The sequence below is a fragment of the Pholis gunnellus genome (genome assembly GCF_910591455.1).
Source record: "Pholis gunnellus genome assembly, chromosome: 7".
NCBI classification, from domain to species: Eukaryota; Metazoa; Chordata; class Actinopteri; order Perciformes; family Pholidae; genus Pholis; species Pholis gunnellus.
This window is the reverse complement of record NC_136533.1, coordinates 18493936-18513110: the sequence shown is the minus strand read 5'-3', so window position 1 is coordinate 18513110 and position 19175 is coordinate 18493936. Positions and strand designations below refer to the sequence as shown.

At 42.5% G+C, this 19175-nt stretch overlaps 1 protein-coding gene across 1 annotated transcript in view; it reads left to right on the top strand.

The window, feature by feature from the left end:
• Positions 1-1046: 1046 nt before the first annotated feature.
• The window catches only part of LOC306698878 (neural-cadherin-like), a gene marked incomplete at both ends in the record, with an annotated part of 75648 nt that continues 57519 nt past the window's right edge, over positions 1047-19175 (top strand). Inside the window, one exon of the mRNA XM_079163369.1 lies at positions 1047-2046. Within this exon, the coding sequence (XP_079019495.1) occupies positions 1047-2046 (1000 nt within the window). The remainder of the gene's footprint in view (positions 2047-19175) is intronic.

Sequence of the window (19175 nt, the reverse complement as noted above, 5' to 3'; positions counted from 1 at the left end):
CTTGTCAGAGAAGTGAGGGGAATTGGAAGTGTTCCGTCTGTGGGAATTAGCAGGAGACACCTAGATTAGGTTCCGAGTGCTCTGGGTGCTCGGCAGCTTAGCAGAGTGGGTTGGGAAAGGAGGAACAATCAGGGTCACAATGTTAATGTGAACTCTGATGTGCACATAACACTGGCTGCTAAGACAAATGGAGCCACGCAAGGCTGTCTTAAATCATCATGTTTTACACAGTTTAACAGCCCAGATCCCAGCAATTGCATTTAAATGTATGCCTCTTCCAGATTTTTTTTTTTTTAATCTGTAAATGAAACGTGATTGTGTGAACATGTGATTGCAGAAAGGTAGAACATTGAAAGAACTGTAACCTAAAGTTTAAGGAGGGATTTAGCTCATGGATTTCCTCATTTCCTCAGACAGGCAGGGAGACGATGAGTGTGCAGTGCACCAGTAATTCCTCCTTCAACAACAACTGTAGAAGTGTTCTTGAGCAAGGCAGCTTCACCAGAGCCAGTATTTGTTTCCAGCCCGAGCGTCGGAATGAAGGATAGCCTGTGTGTTAACTCGACTTTCTCTGGACAGGAAGGATGAGTGATTTTCTCTCTGTCTCTATCTCTTCCCGCTGAGAGCGGATTTGCGGCGGCCGGTGTTCTACAGCTGGGGAGGCTCTTGCTGCGTGTGCACAGGCTCAGCGGAGAGCTTTGAGGCGGGGACCCACCTCACCAGCACACAGGGTGGGGTTCACCGAGGAGCTCCGTCCCTAGTGCGCCGCCACGCCCCCGCGCTTGGCGCTGTCCGGTGCTCTGGTGCTGAACGCTGGATACGAACACAGCCAACTGCCTGCAGCGCTGTGGACTGCCTGCACGCAGCTGCATGGAGACCGGAGACGGATCTCCTTTAGGATGAACACGCTCTAAGTTGAGGGGGGGTTCTCCTGGAAGGATTATAACGTGGATAACTATGAAGGAAATGTTTCTCAAGTGTTTCTCTTTTCTGTTTTGATGATTTTCCACCAACCCCCCCTGAGGGGCACATAACTTGCCACCAACATGATTTGGGGTGTTTTGTTATGCTGCCTTCTGACGCCGGCTGCTGGACATCAAACACGGGAGCGACTGCCTTTCTTTCACGGGCATGTTTTTGAGAACTCCCCGTCGGCTTCTAAAGTAAACGGACTGAGCATTCCGGCGAGGCGCATCGACGCGCAAAAATGGTGCCCACTCTCCGGGATGCACTTCAAACTGTACGGAAACGGCAGCGACGATTTCCGCGCCTTCGCCCACCACAAGCGGGGGAATATAATGCTCAAAACTTCCAGGGTTTTGGACAGAGAGGCTCGCTCAGAATACCTGCTGAGACTTGGTCTGTGTTGCCAGACCTGCGCCTCGGAGTCCGTCGTCTTCGAGGTCGCGTCGGTGAAAGTGGACGTTTTGGACACCAACGATCACGAGCCGACCTTTCGCGGCGGGGACGCCGTTCACATAACTTTAGATGACACCACGGCTCTCCGTAGCGTGGTGTACAGGCTGGAGGCTGTCGACGCAGACAGCGGCAATAACGCGGAGTTGACATACATTTCCATCCCCAAAAATGGCAGTTTCTACGTTGTCCCGAAAACAGGGGAAGTTTTGCTGGTTGACTCTATCCTGGGGCTCCCCTCTAAAGTCATATTCTATGTGTTTGCCAGAGATCACGGGTGGCCCCCTCTGACCAGTAAAGGTGTAGTGGTTACTGTTGCTCCACAGCGGTGGGCGACGCGTGCCGCTGAAGTAGCGGGGTCAGGGAGGGGAGGACGGTCGCCGAGGGCTCTAATTGACCCAGGCACAGCGGTTTCCCTCAACGTGTCTGAAGACGCCAGCATTGGCTCAGTCATAACGAGCCTGAGTCCCACCAGGTTCCCGTCAGCCACCTACGAGTTGGTTTACCCGGAGTCAGAGAGCTCTCCGGTCACCGTGGGGCGCGAGAGCGGAGATATCACGATAAGCAGGAGGCTGGATAGGGAGACAGAGCCTCTCCTGGAGCTCACTGTTAAGATTCAGGATAAAAGAGGTGTGTATTATTCCTCCATTAATCCGCACTAAAGTGAGGTCATGTAGGCCTACAACCCCCCCCCCCCCCCCCCCCCACACCTTCTTTCCCAATAAATGATTTGCATTGTGGAGTGGAGATGATGCCCTATTTTAATGGCATTCTGCACATTACATGCACATGGTAAAACTGTTCTGCCATCTGGACACATCACCCGTCATCAGCAGGCCTGACATATCCATCATATCCATACAGGGCTGTCAGTGTAGCTGCAGCACAGGATCATTCCACAGGTGTGCCTCATTATCATCCAGCCATGCCACATATCTGGAATATCACCTCTAACATTGCAATACATTAAAAAAAAGTATTTCAAAATGTATCCAATTTATTAAGATATGCATGAGATATTTCAATTATGGTTGAATATTACAAGCTCATTTGCAGCAGGGAGAAGATTTTTTTTTCCCTCCAGTTTATGTTTAAGTGTCTTTGTGAACCGGTTGCAGTATGTCCTTGATTGACAGTTTGCAACTGTGAAGTTGTTTTCAGAGCTAATCCTTGCAGAGTGGCAAACCACTGTGACCCTCGCTCCCTCTCATCTACTGGCATTACCCCTCTAATCCTCCTCTCATTCACTCTCTAGTCCCAGGGATTTGAGTATAGCACTGCCACAGGCAGGCAACCTCTCAAATGATTGGAGGAAAGGTGAAACTAGCGTGTATCAAATGTATAAGTTTTGTTTTGCTCCTCCAAAAGTTAGACTTCTTAAAAGCAAGAAAACAAAAACAAGGAATTGAAAACGATTTGCTTTGTAATTGAGCTACGCAGCGTGCAGGAAGCAGTGTCCTCTCTTTTCATTCGAGTTGCCTGCCTCTGTTACATTGCACAGCATGCTCTAGATTGTGATTGCATGCCTGATTGGGACACGTTCTTGCAATAGGGCGTCTGGAGGTTTTTCAGAGAGAGCAAAAATAGTCAGGAGAATTATTTATTTCCCGCACAGATGCTTAACAGAAATAAGCCACTCCAGCCTGACAGATATTCAGATACTTTCCCACCATTTTACCTCTCTTACCTGCGAAAATCTCCTCTCCTGATCAAAGGCATGGCATGTTCTTTATCCTGCTACTACAGCTTTCCAGACAGAATCCTGATGCGAGTCTGGGAGGACAGGCCTTTCTTCTGCTTGTCTCACTCCCAATCCCTGCATGCACATCTCTCTGAGTGAATGAGTCCATTTTAGCTGTTTTTTGAGAAATCTTTTTTTTAAAAGATTCCACCCTAATCTCTCTTGTGAATTAGCTTCTCACCGCTGCTTGTGGGTTTGCTTGGGTGTTGCAATAAATCCGTTGTCCGTTGTTCCATAGATAAAGGAGTTCCTAGACACAAATAAAGAGAGAGAGAAAAGAATGAGCGAGATGCTTTGTATATGTGAGTCTTTATAGGTTTTTGTTTTGTATGCAAGTGTGAGACTGCACGGTCACACTAAAATCGACCCCAGGCACGATAACAACAGTTTTAATAAGGCCCCATGTGTTTTATCTTCTCAACTTATTTCCCAACCGTGGACTCTCTGTAGCATGGAGCTGTCCGTGGTGCTGACAGTCACCTGCTGCATGTCAAACAGTGTCAAGCAGCAGTCTGCCAGCAGTTCAAAGAATATTCAAGTCAGTGGCATTCAGTGCGAACCATAAGAGTATTTACGACATTATTCACACACGAGGGGGTGGACACAATGATAGGCGCACCCTGACAGAATCCAGAGCCACAACATGTCAAACCGGGGCCTCAGAAACCAGAAGCAGAGGTGAAATCACGCCTCCCAGAGACAGGTACTGCCTGTGCCTTTGTAACAGTACAGTCAGGTTTTTTTTTTTTTTAGGATTCTATTCTATTCTAATTGTTGAGTCTTCCTTTCATTTCATTCACACACCTTGTGTATACTGTCACTTTCATTCTAACACAGATGTACCAATGGTGAAAAATCTAGCCTTTCATCCTCTTCTTCTACAAAACTAAAATTGCTGCGTCCTCTACTTTTATTACAACTATTACCACAATTACCATGAAGCCATATCGTCTTTCCTGTATGTAAATGATCAACCTTATTGATTTTCTTTTAACAGGCTCAACTTATTAATGTTTGCTCTCCTGGATAACTCCAAGAATGCACACATGTTCGTCACAGTCTGTGTGGGGAAAAGAGTGCTGTGGTTATTAACTGGTGAATGTAGATTTACTAAATGTGAAGTGAATGTGTTCATTAGCTGGTTAATGTGGGCATGAGATGCAAATCACACTGGTGCGAGGCTTTCTTATGTTAATAAGGTGGCAGTGGGTACATCATTATGATTAGAGCCATCACAAGAGCGGTTATTTGTGCTGTTCAAATGGAGATTAAAAAGTCTAGTTTGACACTTAGATATCTCAGATAAATTATTCTGGCACGCTGCAGATAAGGGGGAGATGGAACAGCAGCACTGGATTACTCTCAGTATGGGGTCCATCCTCATTGACATACTTACCTGAAAAAAAATGTGCTAACCAAAAACTCATCCTCTGTCTCCCCCCCCATGCCTCTAAGATGTCATTTGTTTGAACACTGAGCCGTCTTTGAATTCTGTTGTATTAATCCAAATCCATGTTGAAATGTTTTATTTGAGTAAATGTTGAATAATAAGGGCTAAATATGCCAAATTATTTGACTATCAGGACAGAGTGCCACAGTTGTTTGCACACAATTTACCCAGGAGAGGCACCGTTTGTCATCCATTTATTAAGAGATACACAGGCCTACATCTAGCAAATGTGGTTGCTTCTCATAGTCATGAATAAAATTAAGATAATTTACCATATCTCTCATATCTCTCATATCTCTCATATCTCTCATATCTTTCATATCTCTCATATCTGATATAATTAGTCATCGTCGTGATTGCAATTTTCTGCAGATATCGACCATTTAATGTAATCGTGCAACATATTGTCACATACGACCGCTCAGTGTAAACAATGACTTTGCTTAACCAGTTTGGGATTCTTCTTTACTCTCTCTCATTCCTGAAGTAATATTCTTATATTACATATTACCATCACTGCGCTGTGATTCATTACACCACTTACTTTTTAATCACACCCACAAAGTTAGGAATTACTTTCTCTTTCGCAAAAACAAAACAAACATTTTCTCCTAATTTCTTTTCTTCGAATCATTACTGTGCCTGAAACCCTTTTACGTAATCAGTCTATTAGGTTGTGTAACTCATTATTAGAGTATATGTATGTATGGAGCATTATTTTCAGATAGCTATAAAAGATCATAAGGAGATATTTTGGGGGGGATCTAATAACGACCTTACTGCATGTGCATAGACAGGATTTCAGGACCCCCTGACAAGCTTTGACACTGTTCCTCTCACTCATGCACTATATTTTGTGTAACTACTATCTTGCTCAGGGGCCCATGGAAGTCTTCCTCCTTTCTCCTTGACTAGATCCCCTGCTAATGTTGGAGACATATTTACCTGCTAATCTATATTCAGTACACCAATAATCCCCGGAGAAAACAATGAAGTGATATTTTTCTGACACAGCCTCTGTGTATGAAACCAGCGGTATAAGAAGGGAAAAAAAGTAAAAGTAATGGAAGTAGGCCATGACTCATGACTCAGAAACTGGTTATGTGGTGTTGTTTTTGAAGAGAGGGAGTGAGGGACCTCTACAGCTCTTCCTGTAAAGGATTCCTGCTGGCCCACAGAGGACGTCAGTTTAGATTTGTATTGGTGGGGCTTTTTTTTTTTGGCGTTTTGCTTTTGATTTGTCCCACCCGAAGAATTCTTCTTTTCTTCGCACCTGAGTAGGAATCTGTTAATGGTATTTGACATTTTAGGAGGGGTATTGAATAAGTGGTGCATTCCTTTGTGAGTTGTGAGTCGGGGATGTTGTAGTGGTTTCTCCCTCTCCTTTGGGTATCTGTGGGCAGGGTGGCATTCAGCTTGTGGTAATCACCTCGTCTCAGCCTGTTTGTCAGGGAACAATATTCTGCTCTCTCTCCGTAGTCTCTCCTCCTTTCTCCATCTCATAATCAGCATCTTGCCTCATGCTCTCTTTAATCCAATTTCCCCTTTCATACCCCCCCCCCCCACCACCACCACTACTGTATTTGCATATTCATCTTGTAATGTGAAATGAATTGAGAAGAGACCCGATCTCATTTTTGTTTGTAATTTGTGACTGTGGGGCTGTTTGTTTAAGTAGAAAACAATTTCACAAAAAAAGCTGTCTGCATTTATTCAATTTAGTAAGAATGCCTGTGGTGATTATGCTTTATTATGTGTGTTCAATTGTGAGCATGTGGGGTTGCATGTGCATATGCACGAGACATTTGTTCACATGTACAAATCTTATTGTGTAAATGTGTTTGAGTATCAGCCTGTGCTTGTGTTAAATGTTATCATTGTCCTTTCAGTATCCAGATTCCCTGCAGCAGAGATTTTCAGATGTGTTGCCTGACAACATGCTGTGAAACTGTAACATGCTTGCAGCATTTGGTTTCTGCTCTGTGGTCTCTCAGATATCAAATGGATGTGTCTAAACAACATCCCTGCAGCCCTCTCTTCTCTCCTTCTATGTATCGGATGCCATGTAGGAGGGAAGGGGAGTGTGTGTGCCACAGTTTTTTTTTTTTTTATAAAGATGGGATTAAGCACAGAGAGCAGGGAGAGGAAGGAAAGTAGCTCTCCTGCAAATGTAGAAGAGATATTTAAAGTGGGTACAAGGCACTACTATCGGGGCACAGAAAGGTCAGGGCAAGCTGTAATGCTGGAGGCATGGTCACAGAGTGTGGCTTTATGACCAAGAAGGTTAAGTGAGGCAAAGGTGAAAAAACAAGGAAGGATGGAGGCAGAAAAAGATGGAAGGAGTGTGCAAATGCATGTCTGTGGGAGATTGTTTTTCCCCTCGTGCCTATGAGCTTGACTGAAGATAAGTAAAGGGCAGCTAGATCAGAGGCAGGGAGTTGTGTACTGCTGATGAGAGGTCAGCCTGGTGAAACATAATTGTCAGACGGCGGTTAGAGGGCAGAAAGTGAGAAACTATTTGGGTGGCAGGACGGGAATGAGGTGTAAATTGTAGAGTGGATGGCTGCAGGGCACAGGGGGTATAGTACTGTACTGTACAAATGTGAAAAGGGCAATGTGAGCTAGTATTTGTCTGAAGATTGTTGGGGGGCAAATGGGTGTTAGATGAGGAAATAAGTATGACCTACCCTTTGGAAGGGCATTAGGAGAGAAAGCAAAAGATTGAGAGATAGAAAGACATAATATTGTGTGTTCTCACCCGAAACGATACCTTCATTTAAGGCAGCTGTATTGAGACATACATTTGGAGCTCACTGGGCTCATTGTTGTGTATGGTAACACGTCACAATAAGTTGTTTGTCATCGCCCTTCGTCAGCATTTTCTGATCTGACACCTCTATCAGCAGGACGACATTATCTGTCTGCGCCTTCCAGAAGCGTTACAAGTAACTGCTGACAAGGCTATAGGTTTAGGGGAAGATTGTGTTTTGAGTTGAAAAACATTACTTTGTTAAAGAAACAGTATATATGTAGCATTTAGGGGGATCAATTGGTACAAATTGAATATAATATTATTAAATATGTTTTCTTTAGTTTATAATCCCCTAAAAAGAGGAATTGTTTTGTTTTCGTTACCTTGGAATAAGCTGTTTATATCTACATACAGAGCCGGTCTCCACGTCTCTACAGTCCAACAGATAAAGCGAACAATGGCTCTAGATAGCGTTTGAGTGTTTTTGCGTTGACCGCTATAGTTTTACTACACGCTTGGCGACCGGGAGAGATTTTAGTGGGGTGTAATCTGTAGCCTCACTGCTAGATGCCACCAGATCCTACACACCAGACCTTTATGGTTAGATTACCTTTGTCGTCATGTTTAAAACAACAACACTCACTTTTGTTGGTGGTAAACAGAAAGTGAATATCAAAGTCGGACATTTTGAAGACTCGTCCAACACCCAGACCTCTTAACTTTGTCGGACTTTGTGACTTCAGAACGTTACACTTTCGAGTCATAATTCCCAGAGGTCTCCGTCACTTGAACGTTAACGTATGTCATTGTTGGGCATTTGTAACGACATTGGAGCTGTTGCTGTTCTTTTTCTTTGGAGAACACTATGCAGGGATTGCTGTGGCACTGAAACTGGGTCGGTGGCCTGCCGTGACTCAATGAATATATCTGATAGCATAAACGCAGAGTTTTATCAAGACATTAAAATGACAATGACAGAAACTGCATTCGACGTGAATCAGTCAAGTCCGATCTCCCTGATCCGCTGACCCTCACAGCAGATCAAATTGGCGGAATGAAAAGAGAAACAGGGAGGAAAATATCTGCGTGTGTATGCTGATGTCACAGCAGGACAAGTTGTCCAAAACATAATTATACAGCCGAAGATGTGAAATGAGCGCAGTGTGTCTGTCATTCTGTTTACACGAGCAATGCGTATCTCATTACAGCAGAAACCTCAACAGTCGACCCAAATAAATTACGCTGGTTGTGTGAGGTGTGGTAGGAGATGTGAGTGCTGCAGAAGGCACAGCGCTGTGAGGACAGTCGTGGCGACATGGAGTTTTTATTTGGCCAAGGGTCTGCATTATTGATGCCCATTACCACAGACATTGTCAACTCCAGACATTGCACGGAGGCAGTCGCTGTCAGGTAAAAGTCTTGCTGACCTCCAGCGGCACAGTTTCCCCGAATGCCTCAGTGCAACCTGGTGTCTACCTGTGTGATAAATGAGGACGACTTGCACATTGTACAATGAGCTTATCGCCAACTGAGAAGGTTTGGTTTCATTCAATCTAATCCATGATGCGCTGACAACATCTTAGTTGGAGACAAAGGTTTGAGGGTTTCATTGAAGTAATTGAATCTTCTGCTATTGTGATTTGACACATTTGGAATCATTTGGAATGAGCACAGTAACAGTTTATTTCACTGGCTGTCCCCTCCACACCTGCCATTTTGCCTTTCCATTTAAAACGTGTGTTCTGGCTCCACCTTTGCATGCCGGAGAGCCTCTCTGTGGCTTTCCTCTAAAGAGCTGAATTGATTTTGTGCTATTGATTAACCCAAAGCTGTTTTGCTCCCAGTCACAAAACATCACTTTAAACAACAATTTATATGTCGCAGAACAAGCTGTGACAGACTGTTGCTGATAGTTTACAAACTCGTGGAGAGGTAGGTGTGTGATTGAGTCCGAAGGCTGAAAGAGCTATCCCGAAGCACTCTAATGAATCAGCCTTTCAGACAAGACCGCGAGAATGAGCAAGGGAAAATTGGAGCTAGCGCTGGGATATGTCATGGGAATTCAATGCTTGTGCTTATTTATCTATTTGGTGTTGAATTTCTCAACCTTTTCGTACCCAAAGGTCCAATTAACTGAGCATAACAATGGTTGCAGCTCCGCTCTCGGTGGCCCAAAAGAGGCACTGACAAACACACAGGACACAGACAACTTTGAAAGCTTTACTGGGTGAACTGTGAACAAGGAGATTTTTAATGCTGGAAAAAAAAAAAAGATCACATGGCTGGCCACGTTGCCCAGTGATATGTTTTGACATGCCGTGAACTTTGCTTTGGAGGAAAGCGCGCAAATTGCAGGAATTGCAGTAATTGCGCAACACCAATTTGCAGTGTGAGCGTGGCTTTTGTTGAAAAGATGAAAATGACTGCCAAGCAAAAAGAGATGTTAGAATGAAGAGCAAGACTTTTGAGTCTTGCTGGCAAACAGAAATACTCTGTAGAAGGAAAAGGGGACTGCAGCTCAGATTAGAAAATGTGTTTGAAGACAACGTCCATCTCATGGTTCAGTTCGCTAATCAATTCCAGGAAACAGGGAGACGGTCTACAACTCCATCACAGCCAGAGGATGACTTATTACAGTAGCAGGTGTTTTTGATGGAGAGAAAATGTAGTACCTCTCAGGGCTGATGAGCCTCCAGGAGGGAGCATGGGCTACATCGGCCGTTTCATTTTCAAATGGGAATCTGAGCGTGTGAGAGTTGCAGATATATAGAGAGATATGCAAATAAAGGATCTAAGCAGCACAAAGGAGTACATACAAAAGACCATTTTTGTTCCCGCTTGTTTTGTGATCTGGCTTGGACTGTTTATGTTCTTCTGTATTTGGACATTTCTGTTATGTCTATTCCAAACTTGGTGGGTGTGCGTGTGGCGCATGTCTGTGAGGGTTTCTCTCTGTCTTTGTTCCAGCTACCAATTTGTGTCTGTTCTCAGCTGGACCATTGAACGTGGATGGCTTTCTTTCTATCTTCCTCTTTGCCTCGACAGTGTAGGGCTTAATTCTGTGGACTGATCAGACCATATGGTCTCTACAGTCTTATGATGTGCTGAGAAGGATGGGATAGGGATGCTGCTGCGTCGTTAGTGGTGCCAGCCTTGCTGTGGAAACACATAGACACGCACCACTGCCACACATTAAGGATCAACATCTGGAACGGAGTGCACAGTGTGTGCAGCAGTTCTCAAAAGACCTTTTACTCAAAATGAAACAAAGAAAAAGATTAAATACAAGAGCGTATTTTGACGTAATTTTTCACAAGTTATCGACTCATAATTACTCTTGCCCTTTCTGCCCGACACCACGGCTTCTATTTAATCATGTCTTTCCAATAATGAATTGTTTGAATGCGCGTTAACTTGGTTTTGATGGATATCGCTGACGGAGAAACGGCTGCATCTGTCAAACGCTAAATTGAGAATCTGTCCCTAAATTTTCAGTTAGCCACATGAAAAATCATGCGCTCCAAGTTACAAATGAGTCACTCAGCCTGTCTTGAAGGGAAAAATGTGCCACCTTCTATGTGGATGCCCAATTCATGCTGATGGTAAATGTAATCCGCAGAAGAAATAATTCAACAGGGCTTATATATTGACCGAGACAGTAGGGGTGTCCTGCTTGCAGAAGCTGTGTGTATCGCGCGTGGCGATATGCTTCGTTCTCTTTGCTTTTTTTAATAAAATAAATAAAATAAACAAAATAAACGAGGCACATTTTTTACACCTAAACAGAAAAATACAACGTACACCTTCTGAAATAATTCTCTCTTTCCCTGAACTGAGACAGGCCTGATGGCCTTGTTACCTCATTGTAAAACACACTCAATTTAAACTGGACTGAAACAAGATTAGACTCACCAAAACCATCTTGTTTCACTGTTCCAACGATCAGCTACTCTGGTTAGGCAAAAATGAATCCTTAATTCACAAAGTAAAATGCGAAAATATGTAGGCTCTGCAAGTAGGGCTGGGGAATAATTTGTCTTTCAATGGAATCATACTGTGATAAAATCATAGATCAAGATATCGCAATACACAATAACGTTGTCTAGATTGATAATAACAACCACCAACTAACTCAAATGGCTCAGATAATTGGATAATTTTGCTGATTTCTCAATGAAATGAGAAAATAATCAATACTTTTTATATGGCAAGTATTTATTCCACGCATAGATAAATAGGCTTCACCATGTGGCTATTTCATACAGACTATTTATTTATTGAATTACCAGAGAACCTGCTATATCGTGATGTATATCCTTATTGAGATATGAAATGACCTTTATCGGGATAGAAGATTTGTTCCACATCATCCAACAGAGGTTCTCAAGCGGCATTGTGGCCCTCAGCTCCCAAAGCTGAAGTAGTGCTCTGTAGTTTTTCCTCAGATATTTTTCGAATTATGTCGCTGGATGCAGGAAGAACAACACTTTGCAGCTGTGTGACACAGAGAACATCGGCAAGAACTGCCGACATTAGTCACACTCGGATAGATAGCTGTGAGGTTGAAAATATATAATATTTGGATTGAGTGCGAGATCACAGTATATTTACAGTAAATCCTACTGATGGAGCATTAGTTTAAAAAAATATGTTAATATGCGATCACGTTCATCCAATGTGAATGTGTGAACATTATCACAGATTTGGGGCATTAAAGTTGATTCATTTTGGTTTTTACATATGGTAGACATAATCATAGATTTCTGTTTTTTAGATTTTTTTATGTAGCTCAGATAGCAGACATTGTGATAAATCCTGATGAAGTGGGGGAGTTAAACACTTGGTTTCTCTCTCACACAGTGGGTGATAAACATTGATCTTGTTTAATCTTGCTGGTAATGACGGGAGATGATGGTCCTCAGAGGACAGACTGCTCACTGGATTAGATATCTAAATGAGGACTTTATCCTCATCCTCTCTTCCTCTTCCCCCATTACCAATAAGCCAGGTCACACGCTGAGTTACAGTTTAATGCATGTGACTAGTGCAGTGCGTTTTTTGTGCACATGTGTGTGTGTGTGTATGTGCAATACAGACAATGGACAACCCATATGTTCTTTTTTTTTTTTTTGCGTTTACATTGGAGGAACACTGTCAGAGTCGGCTGCTCCATAATAATCTGCTGCACTTTCGCAGAAATACATTTGCAGTAATACAACACATTATTGTACCTTTGCACAATAACAGACAGTGATAGGGTGTTCCCAGAATGCCTCCCTCTCTGGTGTGCTGAACAAACACGGACCCAGGTTTTGGTTTCAGTGATAGATTAATGCTGTCTCACCCATACACCGTTGCTTTTCCCCCCATTATATCTGTGCGGCTCCCTCTGTTGCTTCTGCCTGGCCCTGGTCTATCTGTGCTTATGTGTTTGTGTGTGTTGGCATCTCTAACTGTGCATGGGCTGTGTGTGTGTGTGTGTTTGTGTTTCTTTGCCAATATGTGTGCTTCTATGGAAAGATATCGAAAGGGCTCCGAGGACAACCCCCATCAATCACCAACTCAGAAGGAAATGGAGAGAGGAATGGAGGATGGAAAGAGAGATAGGGGTCGACACAGGAAGCAGCATTTGTAGAAAAGGAGAGGGGCAGACAGAGGAAAAGTAGATGGAGGGATGGAGCAGTCCGGGCTGGCTCTGATTGAGCTGGGTAGTGTAGTTTATATCCTTTAGAGATAAGGCAGCACTGCTCAGCAGCTTCCTCCCCCTGTAGCTTGAACTGAGCATGATAATAAGAAAGTGTGAATGGGGCAAATTGAATTAATGCCGCGGCACACCATAAAAGCCCTAACTATAATGCATTTTAAAATCCTATAATGAGCAGAGAGCTAAAATAATTTCACACTCCAGTGAAGAAGATGGTCCTCTAACAGATTTTGGGCCTGGCTGACACCACCAGGGTTTTTGTCATTTAATGTGACTCTGGGTGCTATGTCGAAATGATACTTACTCTTACTTCCTGGGGTACAGCAGTGTTAGGCAAACTTAGTGAACAAACCATTCGAAATCCCGCATCACATGCAGAGCTTAATCAGAGCGAGGGAGCGGCTGCGTGCATGCTGATGTCTCGCTTGGGTCAGCTTTACAGTCTCGGGGTAAAACAGAATTTCAGGGAGGGCACATCTGCCATGAAAGTACTCCCTCATTACTCTCTATTAACAGCCCATTCAGTGATGGGGACAGCGGCAGGAGTTGGACCCTATCCCACATTTTTCCACACACACACGATCATACGAAGGCACAGATGTGTGCTGTTATGTGTACACGCAGAGGAACACACAAAGTATTTTTCCCACCCTGACACGCTCTCAGCTCTCACATCCTCAGCACTAGAGTTGTACCGTCATAAAGCTGAAATTACCTCTCTATCATCAAACCGGGGAGAGCGAGATAGATAGCTCTCTGACACACTAACACTAACAGACGGGTGCTTATAGAGACTAATGACAAAATGAAAGCCTCTGCTATGAACAGGGCACGTTTCTGGCTGGAATGGAAGAGAGCAACATGGTTTCTATCGCCTTTTCCTCTTTCCTTCTCTTTTCGACCTTCACGAACATCAAACCCAACCCATACTCACTATTCCTTGAGGACATTTTTTTTTTTTGTCTGCATTGGGTTTCTTTGAACTCCTTACACGTTCCACTTAACCCCAGGCAGGTTTGTGCTGAGGGGGTGAATAGGAGCATCTCACGCATCTGCTTTCGACTGGAAACACAAACACACGTCTACACACAGCTACTGTTACACATCAGTAAACACGCACAAAAAGTACGTCACGCTGACATCACATCCATACATGCAAAGACAATTTCACACACGTGAAAGCCCACAAACACGCATGGATGCACAAACGAGAGACATTTCAATACTCTGGCAACACCAAACAGTATAACACACAAACATACACACAGGGTTATACACATTGGGAAAGCATACCCACTACATCCACGGCCAAACCACAATTTATGTCTTTGCCGTTGCACATCCATGTATTTTGTCGTGTAGTTGGTTGGTGGGTGGAACGGTGGGCGAGTGCACCGCACTGTATGTATGCATGAGTGCATATTATTTCTACAGTAAGTGTCTGCTTGGATAGCAGCTACATTGTTCCATCACAGATTTGAGGATAGAGAGCATACTTCACAGACAGATCTAATTATGTCTGATATCACAGATAGTTGTGAAGATACAATACTTGACTACTAATGTAGTGCTTATGTAAATGAGGCCTAATACTTTTCTACAGTTATTTCCCCCCACTTTCATTTGAGAAGAAGCAAGGAGTCCCACACACTGTCAATCACTTTAATTTAAATTGAAAAGTTCAATTGGTTTATTTACATTCACCTGCCCACCAAGAGGAAACGGAGCTGTATGACATTTATACAACTGAGATTTTAGCTTCTTATGTTGCTTTCCTGTAGTCTTTGAAGTCCTATTTAGCATTTGCTGAAATGGTGAGTGGACTATTACGCCTGCTTTTCTTTTTGTGTTAGTGCAACTCTTTCGCTTTGTGTAGGCTTCACTGTTTGCGTTTCTGATGTTTTGTCACCAGTTGTATTGTCCAGCTTGACACAATAAATGAACACTGCGACAGTTGGGGGGGAATTAGTATGCACTGCTGCCTAGAGGCAGAAGCAGATAAGAATGTCAATATCAACATGATCTCTGTGCATCTAGAGCAGCCACGCTGAAGGTCAGGGATGTGTTTAGCACGACGTTAGCTTAGCACAAAGCCTGTGGGAAACATTAGCCATGGCTAGTGAAACTTTAGCCTACAAATATTAAGCCTGTATACTGTGCAACATGAGAGCCTGCAAGTTACAAGTTTAAAGTCCTGTTTGTTAGCTCTCCTGGCAGACAGACGGTAGCCCCCCAAGAATACTATAAGAGATTTAACCTTAAAGTTGATTTTTGCACCTTTCTCCACCTGAGTGGGTTGTATCACATGAACAACTGAATCCATTCTGTTCAGCTCAAATATGTTCAGTTTGTATTGTTTGTGCTGATGATTCAACTGGGAGAGTTTTATCCTGTGTAATTTGGGAGCCTTGGATGCCTGAAATAACTAGGGCTGGATGAAAAACCCAATATATGCTCGGTCGATCAACATTTCTTTATTGATGCAGGAGGGTACAATAACTGCTGGCACATATATGTGGACATTTGTTATGTGGCAGGCATTGTCCAGGGCTGGTATATTTTCATTAGTCTGCCTCAGTCAAATATATAATAGATTTGAGCTCATTCAGTAAAAGTGACAGTTTTGAGCATTTGGTGTGGAAGAGGCTGATAGCTGTGTGATAAATCACTTATCTTTATTGCAACATACTGTGGCCAAGGTAAATACGGAGGACGGTGGGGGGGAGGACCAAGACAAAATCAACCTTAGTGTTTGTGCCTTCAGGCCTGCGTGGAATGTTTATACCGATCGACAGACCTTTGTTTGGTAGATAATGGGAGTGTTTGAAGAATGTTTGAAAAGTATGTCTTCCATACATGCAGTTCAACGCAGAAGAGTTTGTGAAAAAAACAAGTATTGTCACTGTAGTCTTTCGGACGCGATCAGACCTTTTTCTTAAGAATTTATAGTCAAAGTCATCGATATATAAGGTGTCCTTTGTTAGGACGTGAGGCAACACGACCAAACATAACAGCAGATGTAACCAGGGATCTTTTCATGACGCTGAGGCCTTTGTGTCTCGGAATTGTAATAACATGACTAAAAAGATCCATGGCAGCATGACTCCCTTTCCTTTTAACAGCAAGCCAGACATTACGGTGTGATGGAAAATTGGAACTGGCTCCATTGACAGCTATTGACTTGAAAGTAATCCGAAACATCAGAAACGTTTTGTGGAGATGGTATGAAATTTTTATCTCAACGGTGCCAAATATAAATTCCTCCTGCCTTGCAGCAAAAAATACCCTTAAACTATATCAATTACAACAGGGTTAGTTGGGTTAGTTATTGACACAGACACTGATCAGACATAGCGTAGGGCTCCATGCAGTCCGAGACTGAAACAACTGAAAAAGTAAATTTCATTTATTTTTTGCATTCTATACAATGTGGGCAAAATAACAGATCATCCCCTCTTCTTATACTACTATGTAGAGCAACAACCATAAATACATTTTATGTCTTTATACTCGTAAAATGTAGGGTACATTTTCAAAAGTTATTCAAAGCAAATTCATATACACACAAATATTACATTTGGACACAGATTGTCTTGGTATGTGAGACACAGAACCACTGCTGACAAAAAGGAGTCTCCTTAATGAAATATGCCATAACTACAATTCCTCACAGATAGAAGTTCAACCTTAAACTAATGCACCATTGTTTGTTTACACCTCTAGGGGCCGGGGGTTTGTGCTTGAAGTATTTGTTGGACTTCATACATTGTCTCATGAACACAAAACAAAGTTTTCGTAGCATATTAATTTGACTGAGGTTTCTGGGCTAAAACCCGGAAAAGTTTCCGCACAATGGGGAAGAGAAGGCCTGCTTTTTAGTACAGACATGACATTTTGATTATCTCAGTTGGGCAAATTTGTATCCTCATCTTTATGGCCTGCAGGAGTGTGATGACTCATTTTCTAGTGACTAAGGTTCCTGTCATGGATGTATTTTTGCTTCTCCTCTCTTCTGTCGGTTCATGTTCAAATGATGTCTGGTCAGCATGTTGCTTCAGTATGTTAGTTAACAAGCTTTGCATGGCACAATCTCAATGTCAGAGGCAACGCCGTCCACACGCAGGTGTTGTTAACACAGCAGACATTTGACCAGTCAAAGCAGGAAAATAATTCATTGTATTAAAGATGGCTTCATTCCATTAAGGTGAGCCAGTTTCAGGGCTTTGGTTATGTGCATGCTCATACTGACATGGTTCACTGCGACACTTTATTGATGGGGCCACTGTCAATGTGATTGCTGTCAACACCTATAGTGTACATAAATAAACGCATAATAGTAAAGTACTTAAAAGCCTTATACAAATCTAGTTTTCTCCAGAATATGCTCCATGGCGAAACATTTAGATCATGCTAGACCACATTTGCTTCTGCTAGCTACAAGTGTCAAGAGTCAAAGCTCACTGTGCGAGCTGCTATCAACACATGATACAACCTTTCTAAAGCCAACTTTTAAGTCTACACAGGGCTGGTGTTTACCCAGTGCAATGAAAAATACATTTTCCCAGTCTTAATCCTTTGTGACTGTGTTATCTGTTCGTATATCTTTTTTTAAATGCCAAATATATGTAAAAACAAAAAGTTTTAGTAAACGTATCTAAAGCGGGGATATAAAACCACACTTTGTGGAACATGGTAGATAGTAGTCTAATTAATTCAAGGGAAACTTTGCCAATATTAAATGCTCTCTCCATGCGGCCTTTCATCTGTATTTACTGCCCGCGCTGCAGTGACACAGAGTCCTCTGTGGCTCCATATCGTGCTAAACTGTAACTCCGCCCCCTATTCAGTGATCCAATCAAATGCGAAGGATTAGATTTAAATCCCTCTTGTAACTGTACACCACTCAAATCTTCTGTTTCACTGTGAACTACGTCACAATACAGAGGCTAAAGACACTCTAAATTCAGTCGTAAAATATATCTTTATATAAGGTTTGTTTTGGCATTTAGTCAAAGCCTTTGAAGACAGGGAGTGAGATTACATGCAGTAAAGTTGGTGTAGAATAACAATGCGTTGACTTGACACAGTATTGGCCTTAAACCACAGGGACACCTGAGTTTACTGAATGAACACTGAATGCTTTTACCTTAGAGTCTGAGATTAGCTGTGTGTAGGCACTGCCTGCAGTCTTGCGGGGTTTTAAGCCTTGGATGGAGGATCCCACAGAGGGAAGAGTATAATCATATAGGCATTGAGAATTCTATAATGTGCAGCTGCTTATCTGTCGTTGTCTGTGGCTCTGCAGAGCAGCACACATTAAGTATTGTATTGTATTGCATACATATTGTTTTCTCCTTTTAAATCAGTCATTAACCAATCATTTGTAAACTTATGTGTGTTTTTTTGTTGCTTTGATTGTGAAAAGAAAAATAAACCTTATTCATTTGAATGATGCCCATTACCTAATCAGTTGATCTTCCTGGGGTTCCCGCCTGACATCCAATATCATCTGCATGCCAATAAATCTGCATATTCTTTTTAAAGTATGATTTATACTACACAATATGACCGTTATCAACAATCTGGTGTTACTGCAGTAAACTATCTGGTCGAATATAAATGTTGGCATCTTTGAGTTAATGGTACAGCTGAACAGAGTAGCCAAGCTCGAGGTTATACTTTATGTAACTTTAGGGTTTTAGCCGCCCTGTTTTGTACAAATTGTACTTTTGGGAGGATTGTTTTGGATGCAGACGATATGTTGGTATGAATAATGAATGTATAATTTAGAAACTTGACCCAGCATTTTCTATCATTGATTGCAAACCGCCGGCTCACCCGTCGCCATGTTGAGATCCGTTGGGAGGCAATAGATATTCTATGAATTCGGTGTAGAGAACGTGTGTTACTGTGTGTAAAATATTAGATGGTAAACGTCTCACAGATATGATAGGTTGCAGAATTGAAAATATTTAACTATATAAATATTGTAAGTTATTTAAGCATGCAAAACCAAATGTATAGGCCATGCAAATAAATCATATCCCATAGTTGTTTTAAATGGACTTTAAAATATTTCACCTAATTATATTTCCTTTCCCTGAATGTCATA